The following is a 26,466-nucleotide window of genomic DNA, read 5'->3' as shown; positions in this document are numbered from 1 at the left end:
TCAGGTTTATTCCCTTTTTTTATAGATGGGTACTATGAGCACCCTACTCTGGTCATCTGGAACTTGACCCTTTGATCAGGCCTTCTGAATTATGCAGTGTAGCCACAGCTGCTTTACACTTAATTAAATTTAATGGAATAAATATAACACAAAGAAATAATTAAATTTCATCATCATCTATTCACTGGGCATCCACAGATGCCATATGGTCACTTCAATGCTCAGTGATTTGCTCGGTTAGCCTAGTGGCTATGCGTTTTGCAGCCATATGCCTGGGAAAGAGTGTCCTAGGTTTGATTCCTGTTGATGATGTGAGGAACGTAAGGATCTTCCTCAGCCATAGCCAAGTTAGCCTCTCTTTAGCATGGACAGCAGGGTTTTTTCCCCCAGTTTATCTGGGGTTTTTCATCCTGCGAGCAGGCAAACCGGCCCTGTGAACACATATGGATACATTCAGGAATACTTAAGACAATCCCTCCAGCCATAGATCTGAATTGTCAGCTATGCCGGTCCCGAGCCTGGATGAAAATAGGGGGATTGAGGTGGTGCCATACCTCCCCGTAAAAGGGGCTCACGGCTGTTGAATCACCATACGAAATGAATGAATGAATGCTTGGTGATGGGCCACACCAGGCCTTGCCATGTACTCCTGTTGTAGCTTTTCTGGAGGCTTCAGTTTTCTGAAGATCAATCACTCCACACACACACACACACACACACACACACACACACACACCATCCAATTCATCCATCTCATTCACGGTCTACCTCTTCTTCTTTTACCAGGAACTTCACCTTCTATTATTGTTCTGAGAAATTCTCTTTCCATCCTTTCAATGTGTCCAAAATACTGTAACTTTCTTCCATCAATATCCTTAAGGAGCCTTAAAGTTCTGCTGATCTTTTCTAACATCCATTCATTTGTGCACCTTTCGGTATTTGATATCCTCAACAGCCTTTTGTAACACCGCATCTCAAAAGCAGGTATCCTTTTCTTATCTGACTTCTTTAGGTTCCATGTCTCACATCCATAAGTTGCTGTTGAAAAACAACTGCATCCAAAATCCTCAACTTTGTTCCCATGGAGATAGATCCATCCTTCCAGATTTAATAAATAAACAACAGGTTTAATTAATCTGATATTCTTCACTGTAGAAAAAGAAAATCACGATAGTTTGCCTTTTCTAGATACTCTAATCACACGTCTGTCTAATGGCACCCGTTCTTTCTCAGTTTACAAAAAACCCACCCACTGTAGATATCTACATACTTTTCTTTCATCTGCCCACCCCCCTCTCAACCACATGGTGTCAGCAGAGCCTCCAATCTCTGTTCTACCCAGGCTTCTATTATAGTAGAATTTTCCTTTATTTGCCACCTTCTTGTTCAGTGATTGAAATGCCAAAAAAGATCAACAAATTAACTGTTTCTCCCATCCCTCTTGACATACAGACTACAGTAATGCTGTTACTGTGCCCTATATCCAGGGTGCCTCAAAAAAATAGCCAGAATTTTAAAGAAATATAATCTCTACACTGCATTCAAATTCATTTGAAGCTAGTCTCCTTTCTCAGCTCTTCTAAGGATCCACCTTCCCCCTTTCTGTTTCAAATGTTTACAAGGTCCCTTTTTCTTGCAACTTATCATATTATGATCAAACTGAAAGATCTGTCAACATCCTCCTTGGTGAACACAAAGAAATACATCTGCTACCACAACTATGGTCAGTCAGGTCTAGCTAACCGTGCCTTGGGTGCCTTGCATGGGATCAGATGGAGGGGGGGGAGACTATGTTTCATCACAGCAAATACAAACATGAAAGACCCTTTTTAGAATCTGCAGCAGATTTAAAAAAAAAAACAGTCTAATCTAAATAAATATGGTTGTGTTAAACTTTCCAAGATTTGTGAAACCTTAATTCTTGGACCTCCCACCCAACAGCTAAGGCTAGCCAGCAGCACCCATAGAGGGTTCCCCCTCATAACACTTTAGGCTTAAATAGTCTAATTTCTTCCACATATTGTTGTGTGAAACAAAATATTGAAGTTAAACCTATTGTTTAGTTATTTCTCTTTGCTGTATTTATTCCATTAAATTTAATTATGAATTCATTATCACTGCTTATACTCACCACCTCCAAAGGCAAGTCATTCCAATTGTGCACTGTTCTATGAGAGAAAAATCTGTCTCATCCCTTTTTTTTTGAATGCATTCATTTTCAACTTCCATGGATGCCTCTCATCCTCTCCCTGTTCCCCCATAAAATGAAAAAAATTCCATCTACTGACTGTATAACCTTTTAGAAGTTTATAGGGTCTCTCTCATATCACCCCTCTTTCTCCTGTTTGATAATATCTGCAGTCCACAAATTCTCAGTTCATTTCTGATAACCCACATTCCCAGTATCATCTTTAACGCTCTCCTTTGCACTGTCTGCACTGCACTATATCTACATCACCTTGGAAACCAGGTGACCAGATCTGCACAATAGTCAAGTTGAGGTCATATCAATTCCTTATGAAGAGGAACAATGACTTCTTATCCTTACATGCCAATTCATTTTAGTATTGCAATTATCGTTTGAGTTGTATTTGGGATCTTTTTTGCTATATGGCCTCTAAACTTCAATTTCTTATGTTTTAAAACTCTAAGATTTCTACCCTAATTATTTTCTTCTGTCATAATCCTACCAATATTTAATATTTATTTATTATTGTTTATGATAATGTCATCATCATCATTAAATTCCTGCCATATACCCTCAAGGGGTGTACAGGATATGATAGTACTACATGAAAAAAATTACATCATTACTAACTTCCTATCTGCAATTTTCCTCCAAATCAGTCTGTTTCTTGTCAAGACTCCTATACTCCTTATATTTCTATCGTCTAAGGCACTTTGTACCATATCAATCCACCTATCTCTTGATTTTCCTCTGGGTCGTTTTCCTGCCAACTTGGCAGAGAACACTTGTTTTGCTAATCTTTCTTCGCCCATTCTATTTAAGTGACCATACCACCTGAGATTAGCTCTGCTAACGCATTCCTGGATGCTGACAATGTCAAGTTCTTTCCTAATATCCTCGTTTTTAATATGATATTGCCATTGATGCCATCTGTTCATGCCTATAATCTTTCTCAGGACTCTCATATCTGTGGTCTCTAGTCTTTGGTCAAGTGTTTTACTTCTGACCCAGCTCTCAGATCCATAAGTTAAAACTGGTTTGAACACTGTCTTGTACACAGCTAATTTAGTGTTCCGACTGATTTCTCTCTTATTCCATATGAATTTATTCAATTGACTTCCTACCATACCAGCTTTGCTGATTCTGTTGTCTATTTCTATATTTAATTTACCATCTTCAGTAAAAATCATGCCTAAGTAGCTGAAATGTTGTACTTGTTCCACAGGTTCTCCATTCACAACACAGTTGACATTTTCAATGATTCTGCCTATTTTCATTGTCTTTGTCTTTTTATTGCTGACCTTCATACCATATCTATTACAACAGCTATTCAATTTAGTCAGAAAATCTTGCAGACTTGTAGCGGATTTATTTAGAAGTATAACATCATCCGCATAAAGCAGAGAGCTGACATTAACATCTCCAATTTTTATATCATTATGATAATGTGGTCTTTGTATATTATAAATAACAGTGGATATATTGTATAATTCTTTCCTTACGTTTGATTTAGTATTAAATCACCTTTTTCTACATCCTTCAGTTCTTTTGATATAAAATTATATAGATAAGCTTAAATATAAGCTATAAATTACTCTGTATACAAGGGTCTGTTTACATCATATACTTGATTATTTTAAGGACACCCCCCCCACACACAGAAAATCTTTAGAATGCAATGTCATATGTTTTTTACATATAACACTGTGCATTCTGAAAATTTTCTTCCCTGCTTGTCAGAATTAGTAGAATGTTCAGCTGGAAATCTCTTTAATGTTCTTTTTAAATAAAATTATTAATTAGAATTAATTTTTATTAAAATATTGGGGTGCTTAAGGGTCAAAGCTGTATAATAACTGAGAGGAGACCTCCACATAGCCTTTAAAGGAATGCAGAGAACTGACCAGGGCTTCTGACCTAATGTCCATTCCTCACCTTCTCGTGGTGCACCCTGTTAGGTATCTACCTGGATACTGAACGAACAGGGATGGGCTGGCAATTTGGAATTTAGCTGACCAAATTGTATTACTATTGGCTTAAACCACAATATTAAATGATGGTACAATGTGATAGAATTCCATACTGCCTGGGGCATCGCCTAGTTAAACAAGGCCCCCGTTGTTTTCACCAGGGAACCAGGACGAACAGCGAAAAGTCATCTACTGGAACAAATCCTAAAACACACCTCAATATCACCAGAATTGAAGAACGGTATCAACATAAGAAGCCTGAATGGCAAAGAAATGGAGCTAGCTGAGAAATTAGATAAGTACCAGATCGACATAATAGGGATGACTGAAACAAAAAAGACCAAACTGGTGAGATCTTTCTGAGCAATAAATACAAAATGTTATATTCGGGCAATGACAATCAAGGAAGAGAAGGAGTAGCCATAGTATTCAACACTAAATACGAGGCTAATCTTCTTAAATGGCAGTCAATTTCAAGTAGAGTGATGTGGGCAAATATCAGAATGGGGAACTGGATAATGAGACTTATTTATGCCTATGGTCCCACAGAAGGTTCTCCTAAGGTAGAATTTGAGTAATTTTTTGAGGCTTTAGAGAAACCAACTGACACAATGAAAAATTAGTCCTCAACAAGATCCTCAAAAGATCCCCAACAAGGACTAACAAAGTTAGTCCTTGTTGGGGATCTAAATAGCAGAGTAGGAAATGATTGTGAGACATACAAAAATATTTTGGGAAAATTTGGAGAAAAGAACAAAGCTAATAATAATGGCAAATACTTGTTGGATTTCTGCTCAGGACATGGAATGGTTGTTACTAACACCATGTTCCAACATAAAAATGTGCACAAATTCACATGTAGAGAAGAGGCAAGGAATAAGAAAAGTCTCATTGACTATATTATTGTTGATAGTGATGTTTTCTCCCTGGTGCAGGACACCAGAGTGTACAGAGGATTTGAAATTGGAAGTGATCACCATTTAGTCTTAAGCAGGATAAAATTGAATTTCATATTGAAAAGAAGAACATGTAAGAAAGTTTTAAAACAAATAAAAGTCGAGCAGCTCTCAGATGTGATCTGTAGACTAAAATATACAAACATTATTCAAGAAAAAATGAAAGAGTTTGAGAACAGGAATCAAACCTTGGAGATTCAGTGGCAAGCTCTAAAGAAAACATTGATTCTGCTAGAGAGGCATGTGGTGAGGTCGTCTGCAAGGATAGAAAAATCAGAACTCCCTGGGGGACACAGGAAGTTAAAGGGGCAGTGAAGGAAAAGAAGAAAGCATATCAAAAGTTCCTGAGAAATAAGTCAGTTTGTGCGCTTAGAGCATACAGAGACAAATGTAAGAAAGCTAAACAGTGTAAAATTAGCTAAACAAATGTCATGGGAAGACTTTGGTAACAACATGGAAAATAAATATCAAGAAGATGGCAAGATATTCTGGAGGTTGTTGAAGAAGATCAGAAATGGGGGAAAGAGTCCTGTAAAAAGAATTAGAGATGATAAAGGTGATATGAAAACTGGAGAAAAAGATATCCTTGCAGTATGGAGTAATTACTTCAAAAAATTGCTAAAGGAAACTATCAGTGATGACAGCACAGTGATTAAAAACACTGACCAGGCATGCAATCAGGAATGCATATCCATACTTGAAGTAGAAAAAACCATCAAAAGTCTGAAATGTGGAAAGGCAGCTGGAGTAGATGATATTCGACCAGAAATGCTCTAGTATGGAGGTATAAAAGTTTTACATTGGCTACACTGCATAGTTCAACGGGCCTGGACAGAAGGACGAATTCCAAATGATTGGAGTAGAGCCCATATAGTAGAGCCTCATAGTACCCATATATAAAAAGGGAAATAAAACTGATTGTGAGAATTATAGAGGTATTTCGCTACTTAGAAATTAGTCAAAACACTAAATTAGCTGTATACAAGACAGTGTTCAAACCAATTTTAACTTATGGATCTGAGAGTTGGGTCAGAAGTAAAACACTTGACCAAAGACTAGAGACCGCAAATATGAGAGTCCTGAGAAAGATTAGTGGCGTGAACAGGTAGCATCAATGGCAATATCATATTAAAAACGAGGATATTGGGAAAGAACTTGACATTGTTAGCATCCAGGAATGTGTTAGCAGAGCTAATCTCAGGTAGTAAGTTCACTTAAACAGAATGGGAGAGGAAAGATTAGCAAAACAAGTGTTCTCTTCCAGGTTGGCAGGAAAAAGACCCAGAGGAAAACCAAGATATAGGTGGATTGATATGGTAAAAAGTGCCTTAGAAGATAGAAATATAAGATCTGACAATGTTGTAGCTGTGACTGGTAACAGATTGATTTGGCAGAAAATTGTAGGTAGGAAGTTAGTAATGATGTAAAATTTTCATGTGGTATTATCATATCCTGTACACCCCTTGAGGGTAAATTTCAGAAATATGATGATGGAAAAAAGGTTCTTAATAAAGTTACATCTTGACAATCTATGTTTCATGAATGAGCAAGGCAAACTAATATTTGTAGAAATATTTTTTTCTTTCTGAAAGAGAGAGCATCATAAAAGTACATTTTTTTTGCCTTTTATTAGTACTCATTTTTAGAATTTTACTGAACTGATAGTACTGCTTCGAAGTTTGTTTTCTTTAGGAAAGTTTGGAGAAGCATTTTATCATGAATATCTTAGACAGCTGTGGCTGATATTCAAATTTAGTCATTTCCTAAAATACAATCAGTTATAGGTGAAAATTGTTAGTTTGGGCGCAGGAGCATGCCAGTAGTGTCTGGTGCCTGTGTACAAAACTTTAGTTGGTGCCCCTATTCCCCCACCCTCCAATAAAAAAATCACTTTAAGAAAACTTTTTTTTTTAAATATTTCCTCCTCTTTGGTGCCTTTACTATCCTGGCACCTATGTGTGTCGCACACATTGCACATATGGCCGCCGTGCCCCTGTTTGGAGGGAGGGCTGAAAAAGCTTTACTTTTATGGAGTAAGCTCTACAAGCTCCCATTACATTCAGCAACTTCAGTTTTTCAGTGTAGGTATTAGTCTTGCATGATTAAGAAATATGAATGTGTTATCCTCTTTGTATGCTTTGTAGACTGGTTGAGCTGCAGTCTTGGCACTTGTAAAACATTTTACATTTTTAATTTCTTTCTTAGTACAAACATTAGTTTATTTCCTAATGGAAATAAATTAATGTTTAATTAAGAAATATAAATATTTATCCATGTCCACTAAATACAGTGAGTTACATAACATCTGGCCAGCCTTTTAGAACTCAAACCTAACATACTAAACCCAGTCATTATTTCAATCTCCAGTATTTGCAGTGTTACTGATTAACTAAACATCAAATCCATATATTATTGGAAAAGTTCGAAATTCACTAATTTCTTTGTCATTTGCAATTTGCAGTTTTACCAACCTAACATTGAGTGTCGCCCTAAAATTTAATTATTCACAACCGTTTGTCCCTCCCTCTCCCTTCCCCAGAACAAAGATCTGTGTCATAATTCACTGTATTATTGGTTATAACTTTAATATTTGTTTTAGCTTTTGGTTTGTAGAATTAAATTTTGCTGTGCACTGCAAAGGACTGCAGGGTCTGTATACCATGGATTGCTTACCACCAATCTAAATAAAATATTTTCTTCACAATTAATTTATGAATGTTGATATATTTTTGGGCATCTTCCAGATTGCACTCCAGTTTCCTGATGAGCTCTTAGTAGATTCTGCAGAAGTGGCTTTGGTCCTGGATAAGAATACTGGAAGCCAGTTTTTCATTTTAGGAGATACATCTTATGGCAGGTATATTTCTTCACATGCCATATTCTTTATTATAACTTGCTGAACTCAGCTGTTTTAAATTATTGAATTGCTATAATAAGTTGATATGGCTTTCCCTATTATGCATGCATGCATGCTGATTAGAGGTGGTCATATAAAGATATTCTTTATCCTACTAATACAGGGTGGTCATAAAATAACTTTCCCTCTTTGGAGGCATCTGTAGCTAAAACCAATAAACGGAACAAGACCAAATTTTATATTGAGACTTTTGAAGGCATGGGGAGATGAATTCTGCAAAAAAAAGATTTAGTACCAAAAGTCGCTAGTAGGGGAAATTTTGGCACTGGCGGAGCCGAAAGCAGTCAAATATTTGCAGTAAACACAGGTATAGTTCGCCCACCGATTTGAGGTCCCTCGACACTTCTGCACATCTCAGAAAAAGGAGAATCCATTCCGATAATAGGGTAATCAGTCCGTATAGTGGGATGAGTTATTTATTATTACCGGTCCGAAAATTAACTTCACTTTTATGATTATTGTGGTTAACTATGTTGCTTGTATAACAGTTGGAAAATTTTACCTATAAAGCACGTGATTTCGCGTGTTGGCGACCAATTCGGACGTCCTTCAATTCTTTCTCCCCTTCAGCATGAATCGACTATTTTTGAAAAGGCACGAAGCAGGGACCTGCAAACGGTGGGCGAACTATAAAAAGGCTTATGTAAATTTTACTGTGCATACTTACAGCAGCACCACCAATTCCACTTAAAAAGGGATTGGGAACATTCAGGCAGTTATTCGAATGACTGACAAATTGTGCTCAATGAGTCCTACCTTGCCTTATTCCATTTTATCTGCATTTAATTTAATTTTCTGCTTGTTTTCGGCACCTCCAGCGTCAATTTCCCCTATTGGCGACTTTTGGTACTAAATCTTTTTTTCGCGGAAATCATCTCCCCATGCCTTCAAAAGTCTCAATATAAAATTTGGTCTCATTCCATTTATTGGTTTTAGCTACAGATGCCTCCAAAGAGGGAAATTTATTTTATGGCCACCTGTACTTATACTAAACTATTTTATTCCTTTAAAAAAAGTTCATAAAAAATGTACTTTGATAATAAAGTGAGTGTACATATCTATAGTAGCATAATTTCTGCATTGATGTCTGTACTTATGTGGTTTGTTAACTCATGGCATGTTAGCATGATGGAAATTCATATCTGGCTCATATTGAAGTCTAGGGAGACCAGTTCATTTAAAATTTTAGATATTTTTTTATTATTATTATTGTTCCGGGAAACTCCAAGGAGTCAACAGACTCATCGAGGGAGGCCCTAACATCATGTCAAGAACAACTGTTCAACATTCACACAGTATCTATCATACCTTGCCTTGAACTCATTCACGGTCGTAGAACCCACAACAGACTCTGGAAGCTTATTCCACTCATTCACCACTCTCCAAGTAAAGAACCTAGCTCTAACACCCTTGTCAACCACGCTCTTGCCCAGTTTCCATGCATGGCCCCTAGTCCTCCCACCACCAGTCATATTTTCAAAAATATCTTCTGGATCAATCTTATAAAAACCCTTCAGTAATTTGAATGTCTCAATCATATCACCCCTCCTTCGCCTATCGTCCAATTTCTGCAACCCACAAATCTTCAACCTATTCTCATAAGGTTCATTCCACAGACCTGCTATCATCTTGGTCACTCGTCTCTGGACCCTCTCCACTTCCTCCCCATCACGAAGAAACCCTGGTGCCCATAACTGGGCACAGAAGTCCAGATGGGGTCTTATCAAGGCTCGATACAGAGGAACAACAACTTGTTCGTCTCTGCATGTTAAAGTATTTTTCAGAAGCCAAGTGATTTGGTGAGCTGTTTTAGTTACTTTTGCAATGTGCCCCCTAAACTTCAACTCCCTATCCACCAACACTCCCAAATCCCTGGCCTCATCAATCTCCTGGAGTATGGTTCCACCAATGCGATATACTGCTGCTATTCTTTTCACCCCAAAGTGCATAACCTTACACTTTGCCACATTAAATTGACATCCATTTTTCCTAGCCCAGTCCTCCAAACTATCCAAATCATCCTGTAAAATTTTGACATCCTGTGCACTCACAATTGCTCTACCCAACTTTGCATCATCAGCAAACAAGTGAACACTTCCTCTCAGATCCTTTCCAATATCATTGATGAACAAATTAAAAAGCAGTGGTCCAAGAACAGAGCCCTGTGGCACTCCACTAGTCACAAGACGTCTTTTAGACTCCACTCCTGAATAAACCACTCTTTGATATCTATCCTTCAACCACCCTCCTATCCATCTCACCAACCCTATATCTATACCCATCTGCTCCAGTTTACTGATTAGGGTTCCATGTGGTATCCTATCAAAGGCCTTGGCAAGGTCCAGTAGTATCACTGTAAACCCATTACCCCTATCCAGTTCAGCCGTGACTGTGTTATAAAACGTGAGCAAGTTACTGAGGCATGATCTACCCTTCACAAAACCATGTTGTCCCCCATACAATATCCCATTTTCATCTATCCAATCCTGTATTCTTTTCTTGACTAATTTCTCTAAGACCTTGACAATGATTCCTGATATGCTAATCGGTCGGTAATTTACAACAGCAGTCTTGGAACCACCTTTATGCAGTGGAACTATTTTCCCCTCTTTCCACCCGCTTGGGACTAACCCAGACCCGAGACTCAAATTAAACAAAATGGTCAAGGGTACTGACAATTCTTTAGCTGCTTCTCGTACAACACGAGCTGGTATACTATCCAATCCCACAGATGTATTGACATTGAGGTTATGCAATAGACTACTCACCTCCACTTCATTAACCACAATTCCCGTATAATCTACTGGTTTATTCGTTTCTGCAATGTCACTACCTGGATGATATACTCTTGCAAAGTGCTCACTCAGTAACTCAACTATCTCAACTGATTCAGTTACCTCCCTACCATCGGCATTCTTTAAAATCAATCTGCCATGTACATTTTTCCTTTTACTTGCTACATATCTAAAAAACTGTTTAGGATTCTCTTTAGCCTGCATGGCCAATGTTCTTTCGTAATCCTTTTTTGCTTTTCTTACCACACTCGTCACCCTTCTGGCCTGCGCTTTATACCGTTCATGTGCCTGCCAGTCATCCTTCTCCTTAAATTCCCTCCATAGTTGTTTCTTTTTTTGCAGCTCAAGCTTAATAGTGTTATTCATCCATTTAAACCCTGCTTGATTTATTATTCGGACTCTAGGTATACAGTCAGCCATTGCTTCATGCAAGCACTTCATAACTACCTCCCATGCACTATCAACTTCTAGTCCTTGCAGTTGTACATGCCATGGCACTGAACCAATCAAACTCCTAAGTTTATCATACTTTCCAGCCCGATAATTCCACATGTACCCTGTCTTAATTGAAAATTCTACACCTTTAGCCACCTCCCAAGTTAAGACCCTATGATCACTCTCACCGATTGGTGGCAATGTGGTCATATTTGTTACAGCCAAATCCTCAGATGTAATTACTAGGTCAAGCACTCTCTGACCCCTAGTATTTTCCATTACATGCTGTCGCAGATAGTTATCCCTTAATAACCGCAGAAAATCCAGTTCCTTCCTTCCGTGTGTCCTCTCCTCACTCCAATCAATGCGACCATAGTTGAAATCTCCCATAATAATCACCCTCCTTCCACCCATTTTTTCTATTTGCTTGTGCATACTGTCACCACCATCTTTTCCATCACCTGGTCTATAGCAGCACCCAATTGTATATTTAGTTCTGCTAGCCACAATCTCACACCAAATGGCCTCAAATGTGCTCTTTTCTCTATCCTACAATTCAACTTCTATTCTCCTTGGCTGGAGCTCATCAGCTATCATCAACAATACTCCTCCCCCATTTTATTCTCTCTGTCATTCCTGAACACACTATACCCATCACATTCAATCCCACTAGTTATATCATCTACAGTCAGCCATGTTTCACTAATACCTGTAACCTGTGGTCTGGAAGTGCCAACCATGGCCAAAAACTCTTCCTTCTTGTTCCTAATACTCCTAGTATTAGTGTACATGAATTTAAGACCCCCATTAGCTCCAACCCTACCTTGATGCCTTATATTAACTATCCCACTCAGATTTGTTGTCCTTATTTGCTCTGGCATATTATATTCATTCTTACATTCAACTGCCTCCATAAGGACTGTATATCTACTCCCCCCATATTTGTGTTATATATTTGAACAACTATGACTATCAAAATCACAAAACTCAGAGAAATGAATAATTTTATAACTATTTACAGTAAGAATAAAATATCCATTTTATCACAGCATAAGCATTTAAAATTGACCTTTGTGCTAAGAGATCATAGTTTCCAAAAGTGACTTCATAGTTGAAATTGTAATTTCAAAGAAAGAGCCTTAGAAGCATCTGATTCAATTTTAGAATAAAGCTAAAATATCCATTTTTTTTTTTAAATCAAATATGCAAGTTAATGTTTGTGCTAAGAAATCAAATAAGTGAGAATATTATTTATAACATGTGAAACTTTGTTGAGTTTCCTTTGCTGTTATTGTTTGATAATGCACTGTTTATTATACACAATCCTAGAGGACACATTTTTGCATCATTATTATCCATTTTTTAAATTAAAAAGTTAATTTAAAAATTTCAATTAAAGTTTAGACTACAGGAGTGAAACACTATAAAAATGCTGAATATTATCTAACTTGTACTTCACATAAATATAAAGACAAATTAATTACATAAATTAGGAGACAATTGAATGGCTAGTTTTGAACGAACAATTCGTATTCTCTAGATTTTGACACCGACTTTTACTGTTTTATCATTTAACAATATAAGATAAATATACACTCTTTGCATCATAGCCACAGCATTAGCTCCCAACTCATAAATGGAAACAACAAAATGAGAGGGGTGGGAAGAAAGATTTCAAGGATATTTAATCATAATTAAGCAGAAGATTTGCCTTTTAATTCAGAAATATCTGATGTGTTTTCCAGAAATGTTAAGCATGGGAATGTGGAGGATGACAACAGGAAATGTATAAGCAAATTGGCTAAGCAAACAAGAAAAGGATTTTAATTATGATGATGTAGATTGAAATGAAGAGATGATATCAAGAGGCAAAGAGAATGATTTTTCAAATTTTAATAAGGAATCTGGGAGAAATGTTAGACATGATCCTGAAATTTGAGGAATACATTGCTAAAATTGTGAGGATATCACCACAGATTATATAGTATTCTTCACATCACCAAAGCAATATGAAGAATATTGGCATGTATAAACGAGGAAATTCTCTTGTTGAGACCTTGAAGAGGCTATCAAGACCATATATGTGAGAGGCTGAGGATATATTGAAAAGGATCAGAGCACATTGGATAAAGTGGTGTCCATTCTCTGCAATGCTGGGTATAAAGAAAGATTGAGGAAATGTAGCTTACTTCCTTGTGAATAAAATAGGATATGATTAAGACATTAGTAGTGGGATGTTGCCAGATTAATGTGTAAGAGATTTTCCATTGAATGGGGGAGACATGATAGAACAAGATGCTATCCGTGGAAGCTGTATAAGGAAGGCAGTGAGGAATAGGGGTAAAAGTACTATCTCTCACAAAGAAGATAGACATAGATCCGATGATGTTAAAGCATAAGTTTGATGCACTGGTGAGCCTCCCTAGATCCATTACTAATGTCTGTAATACAGATAGAGTAGTTATCGTTCTGACTGTCCACTAACAGACAGTGAACGTCTTGTTTTATCAAAATCAAAAGGACATAATTTCGACGTTGCTCCGAATAAGGTACCCCTGATGGATTTTTTTCATAGCATAGACAAAGGTATTCGATCCTTATCCCAAAAAACAGCTAACAGGACACATTTTGAATGTGCAAAAATTCTTTTTAATGCCAAGTCTCCTTGTCCTAATCTATCTTACTCTGAATTAAAAGCACTGAAATCACTGAAAAATAATAATAATTTAATTATTATGAAAGCTGACAAAGGAAAGGCTGTAGTTATTCAAGATAGAGGAGAATTTGAGAGGAAAAATATCTCTACTGCTCTGCGACTATTCAACTTACAGGCCCCTCACATCGGATCCTACCAATAGTCAATTAAAAAGACTTAATTCTCTTATAGATAATGTATCTATATGGGATGAAGATCAAAAGATAAAACTTAAAACCGGTTTTGGTCGTCCACTAGATTGTATGGTCTTCCAAAAATTCGTAAACCAGGCATTCCATTAAGACCAGTTGTAGACTGGTCCCACTTATAAAATTTCAAAATTTTTATCAAATTTACTCATTTCTTCAACTAGAAGAACTGCCACTTACATAAAAAATTCTTTGGATTTCAAAAATAAAATTTTGGATCTTTGTTTGGACGCTTCGGATATTATGATTAGTTTAGATGCTGTTTCATTATTTACCAATGTTCCTTTATCTAACACCATTGAATTACTACAAGAATTTCCTTCAGACATTGTTAAAATATTCGATTTTATAATGCATTCTGGCTATTTTTCCTTTAAAAACAAGTCATATCAACAAATCGAAGGAACAGCAATGGGCAATCCTATTTCTCTTGCTATTGCCAATTTCTATATGGAGCACTTTGAACAACGTATTTTTGAATTTCACCTAGATCTACTCATTGGTTCAGATATGTAGATGACATTTTTGCTGGACTGGCTCTTCTGATGAATTACAACAGTTATTACTCTCAAAATTAAATGCACTTCATCCAAGGATCCAGTTCACCCTAGAAGTAGAAGTAAATAAGCAGTTAGCCTTTTCAGATCTATTAATTCTTCGCCAACCAGATGATAACCTACATTTCTCAGTCTATAGGAAGGAGACTCATACAGGCCATTATATCCATGCTGAATCTCATCACCATCCCAGTCAAATGGTGGGAACTATTAAAACACTGGTTCATCAGACCCACTCCTTTTGTTCTTCAGAGGAACTATTACAGAAAGAATTGCAATATATTATTTCCTCTTTTTTATCTAACGAATATAAGAATTCTTTCATCAAAAGAGCTTTAAGTAGTTTTGATATATCTTCCTCTTCAAATACAGAAGAAATAACACGTATTCCTATCCCTTATGTGCAAGGCATTAGTGAATGCATAGCGAAAGTTTTAAAATTATTAAATATTTTTGTTGCCTTTCGACCCATCAAAAAAATCGCCGCCTTTCTCACTTCTCTAAAGGACAAGCTTCCACATCTAAGTCATCCAGTTGTCTACCAAATTCTTTGTGCTTGTGGGTTATCTTATTTCAGACAAACAGGAAGATCTGCTTTTATTAGGATATAAAAACACAAGTCATATATTCAATACCTTGAACCTGAACAGTCTGGACTTGCAGAGCATGCAATCAACACTAGACATACAGTTCATTGGAACAAGACAAGAGTCCTTCACAAAAGTCAGTACCTCATGGAACGGCTTTATAAAGAAACATGTGAAACTTTACTTCACTCTCCCAACTTAAACAGATCCAATGGTCTACACCTATCCCCTTTGTGGGAGATAGTACTTTTAAAATCAGCTAATCTTTCCTAACTTTTTAATTGTGTGTGTGTGTGTATATATATATATGTTTTTTTTTTTTTTTAAATAAGTTAGGGAACTTAGTGAACTTTTAATTATCTTACATGAGCTACTTAGGTGGCACCCTTTGGAATTGTCAGTTATTGTTTAATTAGCCTTTTTTACATGTACTGAAGATGCCTGTGATACTCAGACAAAAATACTACTAATAAATAATTAGTATAATTTAAATTTATATTTTCTGCATAATTCAGGTATTTTATTCTCCAATTTTTAAAGTAAGCGATACATTTGCTTATTTTTATCATTCAAAATATGTATATCAAAATTTCATTTCCTTTCATAATAGAATTGAACTTTATTTCGCCTCTGATAGTTTACCCCCCCCCCATGGCATTACTATCACACCCAAAAACTGTTATGAAACATAGGTACCGTTTTTATTTAATTCGTTATTTTTCTCTAGTAATTGTTCCACATAACTTTAATTTTTCGATACTGAAACTATGTGGTGATTATTATAAATTAGCAAATTATAAATCAGACAATATACATATTATTTATGTATATTGTCTGATATTGAGAGACCCTTTACTGGGGAAAGGTTACTGCATTACAATGGATAATTACTATATGTGTCCTGAACTCCCTGATTTGCTTTTACAGCATTGTACAGATAGTTATGGTACTGTAAATGCAAAAAGGCGAGATATGCCTCCAGATCTGGCTTCAGGAAAGCTATCGAAGGTGGAAATCCGAGCTTATCAGTGAGGGAAAAAGTCTTTGCACTATGATGGAAAGACAAAAAAGATGTTTTCTGCTCTCTTCCCTGCATAATCCATCAACGGAATCCGTGGAGAAGCATGGTTTGAAGAAAGAAAAAACCCATTGCTGTGTGTGCATAGAACGACACTATGGGTGGAGTCGACAGGTGCGATCAGCAGCTATCATTCTACTCTGTAATGAGAAACAGCATAAAAAAATATTACAAAAAAGTGTTTGGACATGTATTAGATTTTGTTATTTGGAACAGTTTCCTCCTGCACAAGAAAAAATGTTGTCTACCATAACATATCTAGAATACAGAATAGAAATTGCGAAAGCATTGCTGCATGCACATGCGCCTTCTTCAGCAAGCAGAAAAACAGGAAATCCTGCCAGACATCTGAGGTTGAACGCTGCTAACTCCAACCATTTTCCCGAAAATCTACCACCAGCGGCTAATAAAAAAAAAAACCCGCACGCAAATGTTATGTATGTAATAAAAAAAATATCAGAAAGGAAACAAAAATCTGCTGCCCTGAGTGTAAAACTGCTTTGTGTGTTTACTCTTGCTTCAAGGTGTTCCACACTGTTCAAGAATTTTAAATTCTGAACAGTATGAAATAAAAAATGTTTGTTTTCAAGGCCATCAAAACAGTCCTTTTCAGGACTACAAATATTGATAGAGGGATACCTGAATGAACTGTTTCCTTTTCATCTTGAAGGCGAATTTTTAATTTCTTTTTATGACACAGAATGATATTTTTGAAGGAATAAAATATAAGAGTATTCCAGGTAAAGTATTTCACCAAAACAATAAAAAATAATTAAATAAAATCTACCCTATATACATATAAAATGATAAGCCTTTTTATGTCATGTTTTTCGAAACGTTTTGAAACTCAGGGGCTACCCTGAGTGTCGAGTCTTCAAAATTCGAGTCATCAGAATTCAGGGGTGGAACCCCCTATCGAGTTATCACAATTGAAGGAGAACTGGCCTACCAGACCGGAACACAGGGGGTTGGGCATAGCCCCCCCTAGTTAATAAATGAAAAAATAAATAATAACAGGAACATTTTCACCTTGCCAACACTCAACATTGATGTGATATGGGTTCCAAATTTCTTGTTTCGGAGATATATATTACAAAGTTTTGTAATAAAAAGTTCTGCTACAATGAAGTTTGACATAATCAACAATATTATTACTACCTTATTTCTGTTTCTCGTGTGGGAGAAAAACGGTAAAATGTCACTCTTATAATTATATGAGATGTTATAATGGCAAAAATAGTAAGAAAAAAGTCATTTGCACTTTCTCTTCAAAACACAAAGAAAGGACATTGTAAATTCAGCCAGTGGTAAAGAAAATACTACATATTTTTTTTCTGTTATCTTTTTTTTTTTTTCTTGTAGTACAAAGAAGAAATCACTGCATATAACATGGAGTCTGCATGAGGGAAAAAATCTGGAAATTGGTTACATTATAACAAATAGAGAAATCATGTCAGAAAAATTATTCACATAAGATTCTAATCTCAGCAGACATAACATTTTCTTTTAGATTACATATCTAAAGTAACTGAACCTTTGCTACTATTTTACACAAAAATGAATGGGTATGTTCCCCAAGTGATTTACGTTTGTAACAGCTATCTTGCGAACGATTTATGAAATAAATTATCTGAAATATCTGCAGATTGATTAGGTCTATACCCCACCCCCCCAAAAAAAAAGAAGATTATGAAACGCATATGCACCTTTTCTTTGAAAATAATTCAAATCCTCTTTTTCAAGATAATTGTATGATTTAATTTCTAATTTTTCGATAATAAAAATGAAACTGATCATTATAAATTAAGCAATTATTTTGGCATAAATAATGTATAAGCATGTAAACGAAATGTCAGTATTTCTGTTAGGATATAGGTAATCAACAATCGAAAAGGAAACAAGACATTCTTGACATATTCTGCACTACAGCCTGAGGCACTTTAGTGCGACTTTAGTGTTCTCCCCCTTTCTTCTCAATAACACTGAGTAATAAGCCTTGAATATCCTCCAGCTAAGAGGATATTACCAAGTATTTATAAGACGTAGATTATTTCAGAAATAGCTTCCAGCAGCAGAAGTAATATTTAGATTTTTTTAAAGAAAAACAAACAAAAATAATACTACTGAACTTTCTTTTGTGTGGTATGCATATAGACAATTTTGCATGGTGAAAATATAGTATATTATTTCTAAAATTTCACATAACAAAAAAATACTACTGAACTTTCTTTTGTGTGGTATGCATATAAACAATTTTGTATGGTGAAAATATAGCATATTATTTCTAAAATTTCACATAATTTCAGCGGACAGTAGAACAGCTGGTTTTAGATTGCAAATAAATAGAACAGAATTAGAAGCTTCACGGTACATTCTGATTGCCGTATATCTTTTGTCAAAATGGTAAAATGAAGTAATTGATTTTGAATACTGACTAGAAAAGCTTTCAAAGCTATATAGAAATTTAGAGTAGTTATGCAATTGAGTTCCAGGAGAGAATAAGGGGGTGGGGGGGGAGCATTAGAAAATCTTCAAAATGAGCAAAAATTTTGAATCATTCCGTATATGATATTTTTCACATATTTTCAACATATCTACAAGGATATGCATTAGATATTATCGTAATATGCATAATACAAATAAATAAATAAAAGACCAAGGTGAAGATTCACTGCTAAAATATCATTTGATATAAATTTTTGATACCAAAAAGACACAATCGGAAACCGAGTAATGCAATTTAGCATTTTAACATTTTTTTTTTATTTTGTCTTTATGAATAACAAAAAATCGTTTCTAAAACTGAAATGTGATGATCCATATAATGCTATTTGGCTAGAAACGAAAGCAAAAGGACATATTTCAATAAATATTATTTAAAAATATAAATATTTGACATAATATTTTCAAACCAAACATTTGAAAATTCTGAAATTCGAAAAAAAATTATTCAATTTTATATGTAAAGTGAAAGAACAATCAGTGCAACTCTTCCGGTGCACTGATTTGTAGAATAAAATACACAAAATTTACTATCACTAAATAGATTCATTGCAAAAGCTGATCAGTGGTCATTTCAGGATTGATTTTTTTCGCATATGTGAAATTCGTTTCAATTTTTGGGAAGAGAGACAATAAATCATTTTAGAGGCAAGAAAGGTCAAATAACTTAGGACAGTAAATGAAATTCTAAGCAACACAATAGATGTAAAGACAGGGGGACACAAAGGTCACTCAGCAACAGTTAATCCACTAATGGCTATAGAATAGCCGTAACGAGATTAACGGCAGAGGAAGGTAATGGCATGATAAAAGGTAGAATGCCGACGAAGTTTTGATCCATGAAAAAAGCTAGGGAGAGCTGACTATATCATCCACATCAGCCGTTTGGGAGGTTAATATCTCTGATTAATAAAAAATAAAATAAAAATTTATTTTTATTATAATTAATTTATTTATTGATTGATTATTAATAAAATTTTTCTAAATTATGTAAGGCTGTATTTAAATGATAGACCTCTATAACAATCTTGACAGTGCTGTTAAGTAGTAAAAGTTATCATTATTCCAGATTTTTCATTTGTAATAATAAAAAAGTACATAAAATATTGGAAATTAATTCAGTTGCACTTATCACATCACACATCATACCATTTGAAATCCAGAATTATCATTCAGATGTAATTTTTTTTTTAGTGATCCAGAACGCAACATTAACTATGGTAAACTCTTTTTCTGAATGGATATGAAAGTTATTAACAGTAGCAGCAATGAGTATCTGTAGGTTGTGCTCTTCAGAGTCTAATTAGAAAGCATCTAGACCATAGGTTCCCAAAGTGGGCAGTACCCCCCCCCAGTGGGCGCTGAAGCCTTCTAGGCGGGCTATAGTGGGATCAGAAGCATTTGGGGGCATTCAGTCAGTCTAGGGGTCAGTGGCTCTTTATAGAAGAAATTAATAATATATATTTAAAAATTAATTATTTTCGTGATTTTGCAATTAGGTAATCATTTAAAATTTAAATATTGCATTTTAATTCATTTTATGCCCGTCTTAAACGATGAATTTTTTTTATCAATTTTCTATTTCAATTATTTAATCATTTGAAAAATTACCATGTCAGATAGAAATAGATGTCAATTTTCTATGTCAATGAGAAAATAGAGCACGTATATATGTGTGTATAATAGGTTATGTTTACAGTAGCAAACATATTCGTTATATTTCATTTCAAAATGTATATAAAATATATAAAACCACTTTTCTAATTGATTTGTACAAAAATAAACCCAATTTTATATAATTTAATATTACGAGTAAAAATAATAATGGCAAGAAAGAAATAAAATCGTAAATTTTAGTTAGCCTAGTTAGTACTAATTTATATTGCTAACTAGAGCGAAAAAACAAAGCAAATATTATTCGAAACTTATACTGTTTTCTGTGGTTATGTTTTGTAGGTTTGTTGTTTATATCTTGTGTAATTATTTTATTTATTAATTATTATTTATAATTATTCGGACAATGTCATGGTCGGACGAACAAAATGCGCTTGCGTGCAAAATAAAAAATTGAACGTGTCATACAGGATATTTTAACTTCTATTTTTTATATACTTAAAAAATTTATTCATTTTTTGCTATTGTAAAAATTGATTGTGCCATATGGGCTTTAGTCTATCCACGCAGCAGACGAGTCTTAACTAGTAGTATGTCGGTCAACTATTACGTAGGTAATTCACTCAATTATCTACGTAATAGTGACAGGAATATGGGTGCTTACAGTGACTTGTTCAAAGCACGGGTACGATGGTATCACAAACAAGTCAATGCATGCAAGTCGATTCGGGCTAGATTTCAAATTTATAAATACCAGTGGTTTAGGAATAAGTTTCATTATTTTTTGTGTGCTTTGCCAACAATCATCAGTCGAAAGTGTGATAGATAAAATGGAGTCATACAAAGTGTAAATTAAATCTTTTATTTTGTGAATATTTTTGCAAATTTTATTACTTCATTATGTCTGAATATAAGAAGGAATGTCGACAGTACAGTATTGAGTATTTGAAATATGGTTTTATTCAAACTGTTATAATGGGGGGGGGGGGCATTACAAAATTTATGTCTTGCAAAGTGGGCAGTGGCCCGAAAAAGTTTGGCAACCTATGATCTGGACCAATGGTTCCCAAATTTTCTCAGCTCATCACTTTGAGACCAAAAAAAAAAAAAATACCTAACAGTTCCTTTTATTAAATAGTTAGGTCCAAACTACTTACTAAGTATTTGTGTCTTAAGAACTTAGTGGCTGTTTGAAAAACATGTTCCCAAACTGTGCCATGGCACACATTTTGGCAGCATGTTTTTCACTGATCTAGACTGAAGCTCTGAAAACCATGTTGCACAGAGTATGAAAGTTAATCCCCTTCAAAGTGGGCTACTTTTTTTCTTGGTGCACTATGGTTAGGAGAAAGATGTTTATCCACATGTCACATATTGGAACACGTTAGTTATTATAAATTCCTCATAAAAAATGATGAGGACTTTTTCACAACAGTTTTTTGGAGACATCTCATTGACTAATGAATTATGCTTACTGCGTAAGATTATGTTACTATGATAGGATGTGATAACGGCCATTCACACCCACCCACCCATCCACCCACCCACACACACACACACAACTCAGCCATTGGATCTTTTGAACACATCCTCTGCCTTATTGCTTCCAAAAGCATATATATCCTGATTTATGGGATTCCCACCCACGCGTACTGAAATCCTTATAGTACACTACTCCAGGAACCTTCTCCTGGAGACTAAATGTGGTTTTATGTGATATCACATTTGTGATGATCTGGTTCCCCCCGCCCCCAGCTTTTTAGAAACAATCTTCATCATAAGTTTCCAGTTTTGTCAGCTTTAATTGGAAAGTGTTTACAAACATTTGTGCCATGGTGGGAGACTAGTTGAAAATGAAAATTGTCATATAGGTTTCTTTCAAAATGTATGATTAAAATCTACATTTCTTTTTGGTTCTGTTGTAAATTTAATTCATTTTTGTATTTTTCCGAAAGCTTCGAACTCTTTGCTGATTAAATGAATTTTTTTATGTTTTTATTCTAGAAAACACTAATTGTTGGTTTACAAAAATTTGTTATTTATGTTGGTTATTAGTCAAAAACTACCATAATCTTCACCAACAATATCCTGATATATACCATGAAGGGATTCAGGCAGCTACTATGATGGTACTACATGATTAAGTTACATTATTATTAATCTCCTATCAACAATTTTGCTCCAAATTGGTCTATTACTTGCCAGCACTCTAATATTGTCATGTTGAACATTTCGTGCTTCTAAGGCACTTCTGATTGAATCAATCCACCTAGACCTTGGTCTTCCTCCGAGTCTCTTTCCTGCCATCTTGTCAGGAACGAGACCCAGAGGAAGTGCGTGAGGAAAGTTAGCAAAAACACCTGTTTTTCTAACCTTTCCTCACCCATCCTATTTCAGTGGCTATACCATGTGCTAACTTTGTTTGTTTTTAATACTCAATTTTTTTCAATATTCAATTCAGTATCCGCACAGTTATCCTAGTGGCTGTGCGCTTCGCAACCATATGCCTGGGAGCGTCCTAGGTTCTATTCCCATCGGAGACGTGAGGAGCTGAAGGATCTTCCTTGGCCATAGCCAAGTTAGCTGGTCTTGGGTGTGGACAGTAGTTTTTCCCCATTTTAACCTGGGGTTTTTCATCTTGCAAAGCAGGCAAACCAGCCTTGAGAACTCAACACTACAGGACATAGGATACATCTGGGCATAGGGCTGACCACCTTTTCCTGTGAACAGTTTGAGGTTCGATGATTAATTAACCCTCGACACCGCAAGGTAAAAGAGGGTAAAAGAAGATAAGATGAGATTTAATATTTGTTCCTTTTAATCACATGCTAACATGTTCCTTTCTAATATCTTCATTTTAATATGATTCTGCCAATGATGCCATCTGTTCACTCCCCTAATTTTTCTCAGAATCCTGTTATCTGTGGTCGCTAGTCTTTGATGTAATCAGTGCTTTATTTCTGCCCACAACTGTCAGATCCGTAACTTAAAACTGGTTTGAACACTGTCTTGTATACTGCTAGTTTGGTATTTTGGCTAATTTCTCTCTTATTCCATATAAATTTATTCTACTTGCTACCCACTATACCAGCTGTACTTATTCTGTTGTCTATTTCCAGATTTAATTCCATCTTCACTAAAAACTATGCCTAAATAGTTGAAATATTTTACTTGTTCTGTAATGATCTCCATTCAGAATGCAGCTGAAGTTTTCTATGTCCCTGCTTATTTTTCATAAGTTTGGTCTTTTTATTGCTTATTTTCATGCCAAATTTGTTACAGCTGTTATTCAATTTAGTTAGAGAATCTTTGCGACTTGCACCAGATGTGTTTAGGAATACATTATCTGCATGAAGCATAGAGCTAAGTATGACTCCATTTCTAATATCATGCCTAATGCCACTTTCTTTCATAATGTGATTCATTTAGATGATGAATAAAAGTGGAGAGGATGTACATGTCTTACTTCTGATTTTATGTCAAACCATCTTCCTGTATTTCCTTCAATTTTAACTGCTGACTTATAACTTAAATATAGACTATGTATTATTCTGTATAATGTTCTTTTTACCCCCATTATATGGGGGTAAAAAGTTTCACTGCCAAACGTAATACAAAATAAGATGAATTTATATTCTTCTTATTGTAATCTTGTTTTAACAATTTACAAGGATAACGTTGCTTAGTGTAATTATATGATGATGATGATGATCAGCTTGTATTTTCACCCACCACAGCGTGACAGCTTCTCCCATTATTGAAGAATTCAGTTTACTTCTCCCACGGTGACCCAGTCCATCTTGAGAAAGTGTATACATATTTGTATGAATGAATGTGAAAGACAATCACAGACATCCATGTCCTAGGCTGGATTGAAACTCATAGCCCCTTGACTGTGTAGTGGATATGCCAAACACTCAGCCAACCAGGCTGGCTAGTTTTTATATACTTGAACATTTTAAATAAAGAAAAGCTTGCAAAGGTGAGTTGGAGACCAACTCACCTTTGTATTGTTATTCTGAATTTTATTATCCTTCTATTGAATTATTTTTTTTTTCTGGATAAATTATGTAAATTTACCCTTCATAATGAACAGTAAACAAAAGGAAACATAGATTATTACAAGACTTTTGAGGGCATTTCAAAGTGGAGACTTATAGGTTTCATGAGGCACTCAATTGTCACAAAAAATTCTATGAGATAGACCTGGCCAGAAATTACCTAGAAAACACAGCTCTTGCTGCTGCTTGAACACCTTAAGTGCTTTTTTAATACAGCATGTTACAACTAAATTCAATAAATCATTAACTCACTTCAAAAACTTGATAGCCCTGCTAAACATGCTTGTAGATACAGGAGTGCAGTTCAAGTAGTGGAACAATAGCAGCAATAATAATAATATTATTATTATTACGTGGCACCTCCAGGGAGTCCAAAGACTCATCGAGAGAGGTCACCTACTTCATAACTCTGTCTCCACTACTACTACTTCAATCCACCAACTACAATGATCCGCAACTACAATCATCATCTACACCAATGCCACCACTAGTATTTTCATAGACAATCACAAACATCCATGCCTATGTCGGGATTCAAAAACTCCACAGCCTTTTGGTTGAAGAGCAGATACGCTAACTACTCGGCCAACCAGACCTGCAAATATAAAGTATTTAAATATAAAATATCATCATCATCATCAAATTCCTGCCATGTACCCTCAAGGGGTGTACAGGATATGACAGTACTATATGAAAAAATTACATCATTACTAACTTCCTATCTACAATTTTCCTCCAAATCAGTCTGTTACTTGTCAAGACTCCAACATTATCAGATCTTATATTTCTATTGTCTAAGGCACTTTGTACAGTATCAATCCACCTATACCTTGGTCTTCCTCTGGGTCGTTTTCCTGGCAACCTGGCAGAGAACACTTGTTTTGCTAATCTTTCCTCTCCCATTCTATTTAAGTGACCATACCATCTGAGATTAGCTCTGCTAACGCATTCCTGGATGCTGACAATGTCAAGTTCTTTCCTAATATCCTCATTTTTAATATGATATTGCCATTGATGCCATCTGTTCACGCCTCTAATCTTTCTCAGGACTCTCATATCTGCGGTCTCTAGTCTTTGGTCAAGTGTTTTACTTCTGAGCCAGCTCTCAGATCCATAAGTTAAAATTGGTTTGAACACTGTCTTGTATACAGCTAATTTAGTGTTCCGACTAATTTCTTTCTTATTCCATATGAATTTATTCAATTGACTTCCCACGATACCAGCTTTGCTGATTCTGTTGTCTATTTCTATATTTAGTTTACCATCTTCAGTAAAAATTTTGCCTAAGTAGCTGAAATGTTTTACTTGTTCCACAGGTTCTCCATTCACAACACAGTTGACATTTTCAATGATTCTGCCTATTTCCATTGTCTTTGTCTTTTTATTGCTGACCTTCATACCATATCTATTACAACAGCTATTCAATTTATTCAGAGAATCTTGCAGACTTGTAGCAGATTTATTTAGAAGTATAACATCATCTGCATAAAGCAAAGAGCTGACATTAACATCTCCAATTTTGATATGAGGTTTAATACCACATTCCTTCATAATGTGATCCATATAGATAATGAGTAACAGAGGGGATAATGTACATCCTTGTCTCACACCAGATTTAACATTAAACCATCTTCCTGTACTTCCTTCAATTCTAACTGCTGACTCACAACTCAAATAAAACTAAGTATTGCTTGATATAATGCCCCATTGACACCATATAACTGCAGCGTATTGAATAGCTTCTCTCTTGGCACCTTGTCATATGCCTTTTCCAAATCGACAAAACTTAAATACAGATCTTTGTTATATTCCCATGCTTTCTCGACTATTTGTCGTAAAGTGAAGATCTGATCCTGACAGCCTCTATTTGGCCTGAATCCAGCTTGTTCTTCACCAAGCTTT

General features: G+C 35.4%; 1 protein-coding gene across 4 annotated transcripts in view; it reads left to right on the top strand.

Moving 5' to 3' along the window:
- The window catches only part of Dph2 (Diphthamide biosynthesis 2), a 92,028-nt gene that overhangs the window by 22,199 nt on the left and 43,363 nt on the right, over nucleotides 1-26,466 (top strand). For all 4 annotated transcript variants that reach the window (XM_090408364.1, XM_090408367.1, XM_090408366.1 and 1 more), the window contains exon 3: nucleotides 7,859-7,971. In XM_090408364.1, the coding sequence (XP_090264490.1) occupies nucleotides 7,859-7,971 (113 nt within the window). The remainder of the gene's footprint in view (nucleotides 1-7,858; nucleotides 7,972-26,466) is intronic.

This window comes from Typopeltis vanoorti, chromosome 18 (genome assembly GCF_054136105.1).
Source record: "Typopeltis vanoorti isolate ZY-2024b chromosome 18, IOZ_Tvanoo_1.0, whole genome shotgun sequence".
NCBI lineage: Eukaryota > Metazoa > Arthropoda > Arachnida > Uropygi > Thelyphonidae > Typopeltis > Typopeltis vanoorti.
The sequence above is the reverse complement of the archived record's forward strand: the minus strand, read 5'-3'. Positions and strand labels throughout refer to the sequence as shown.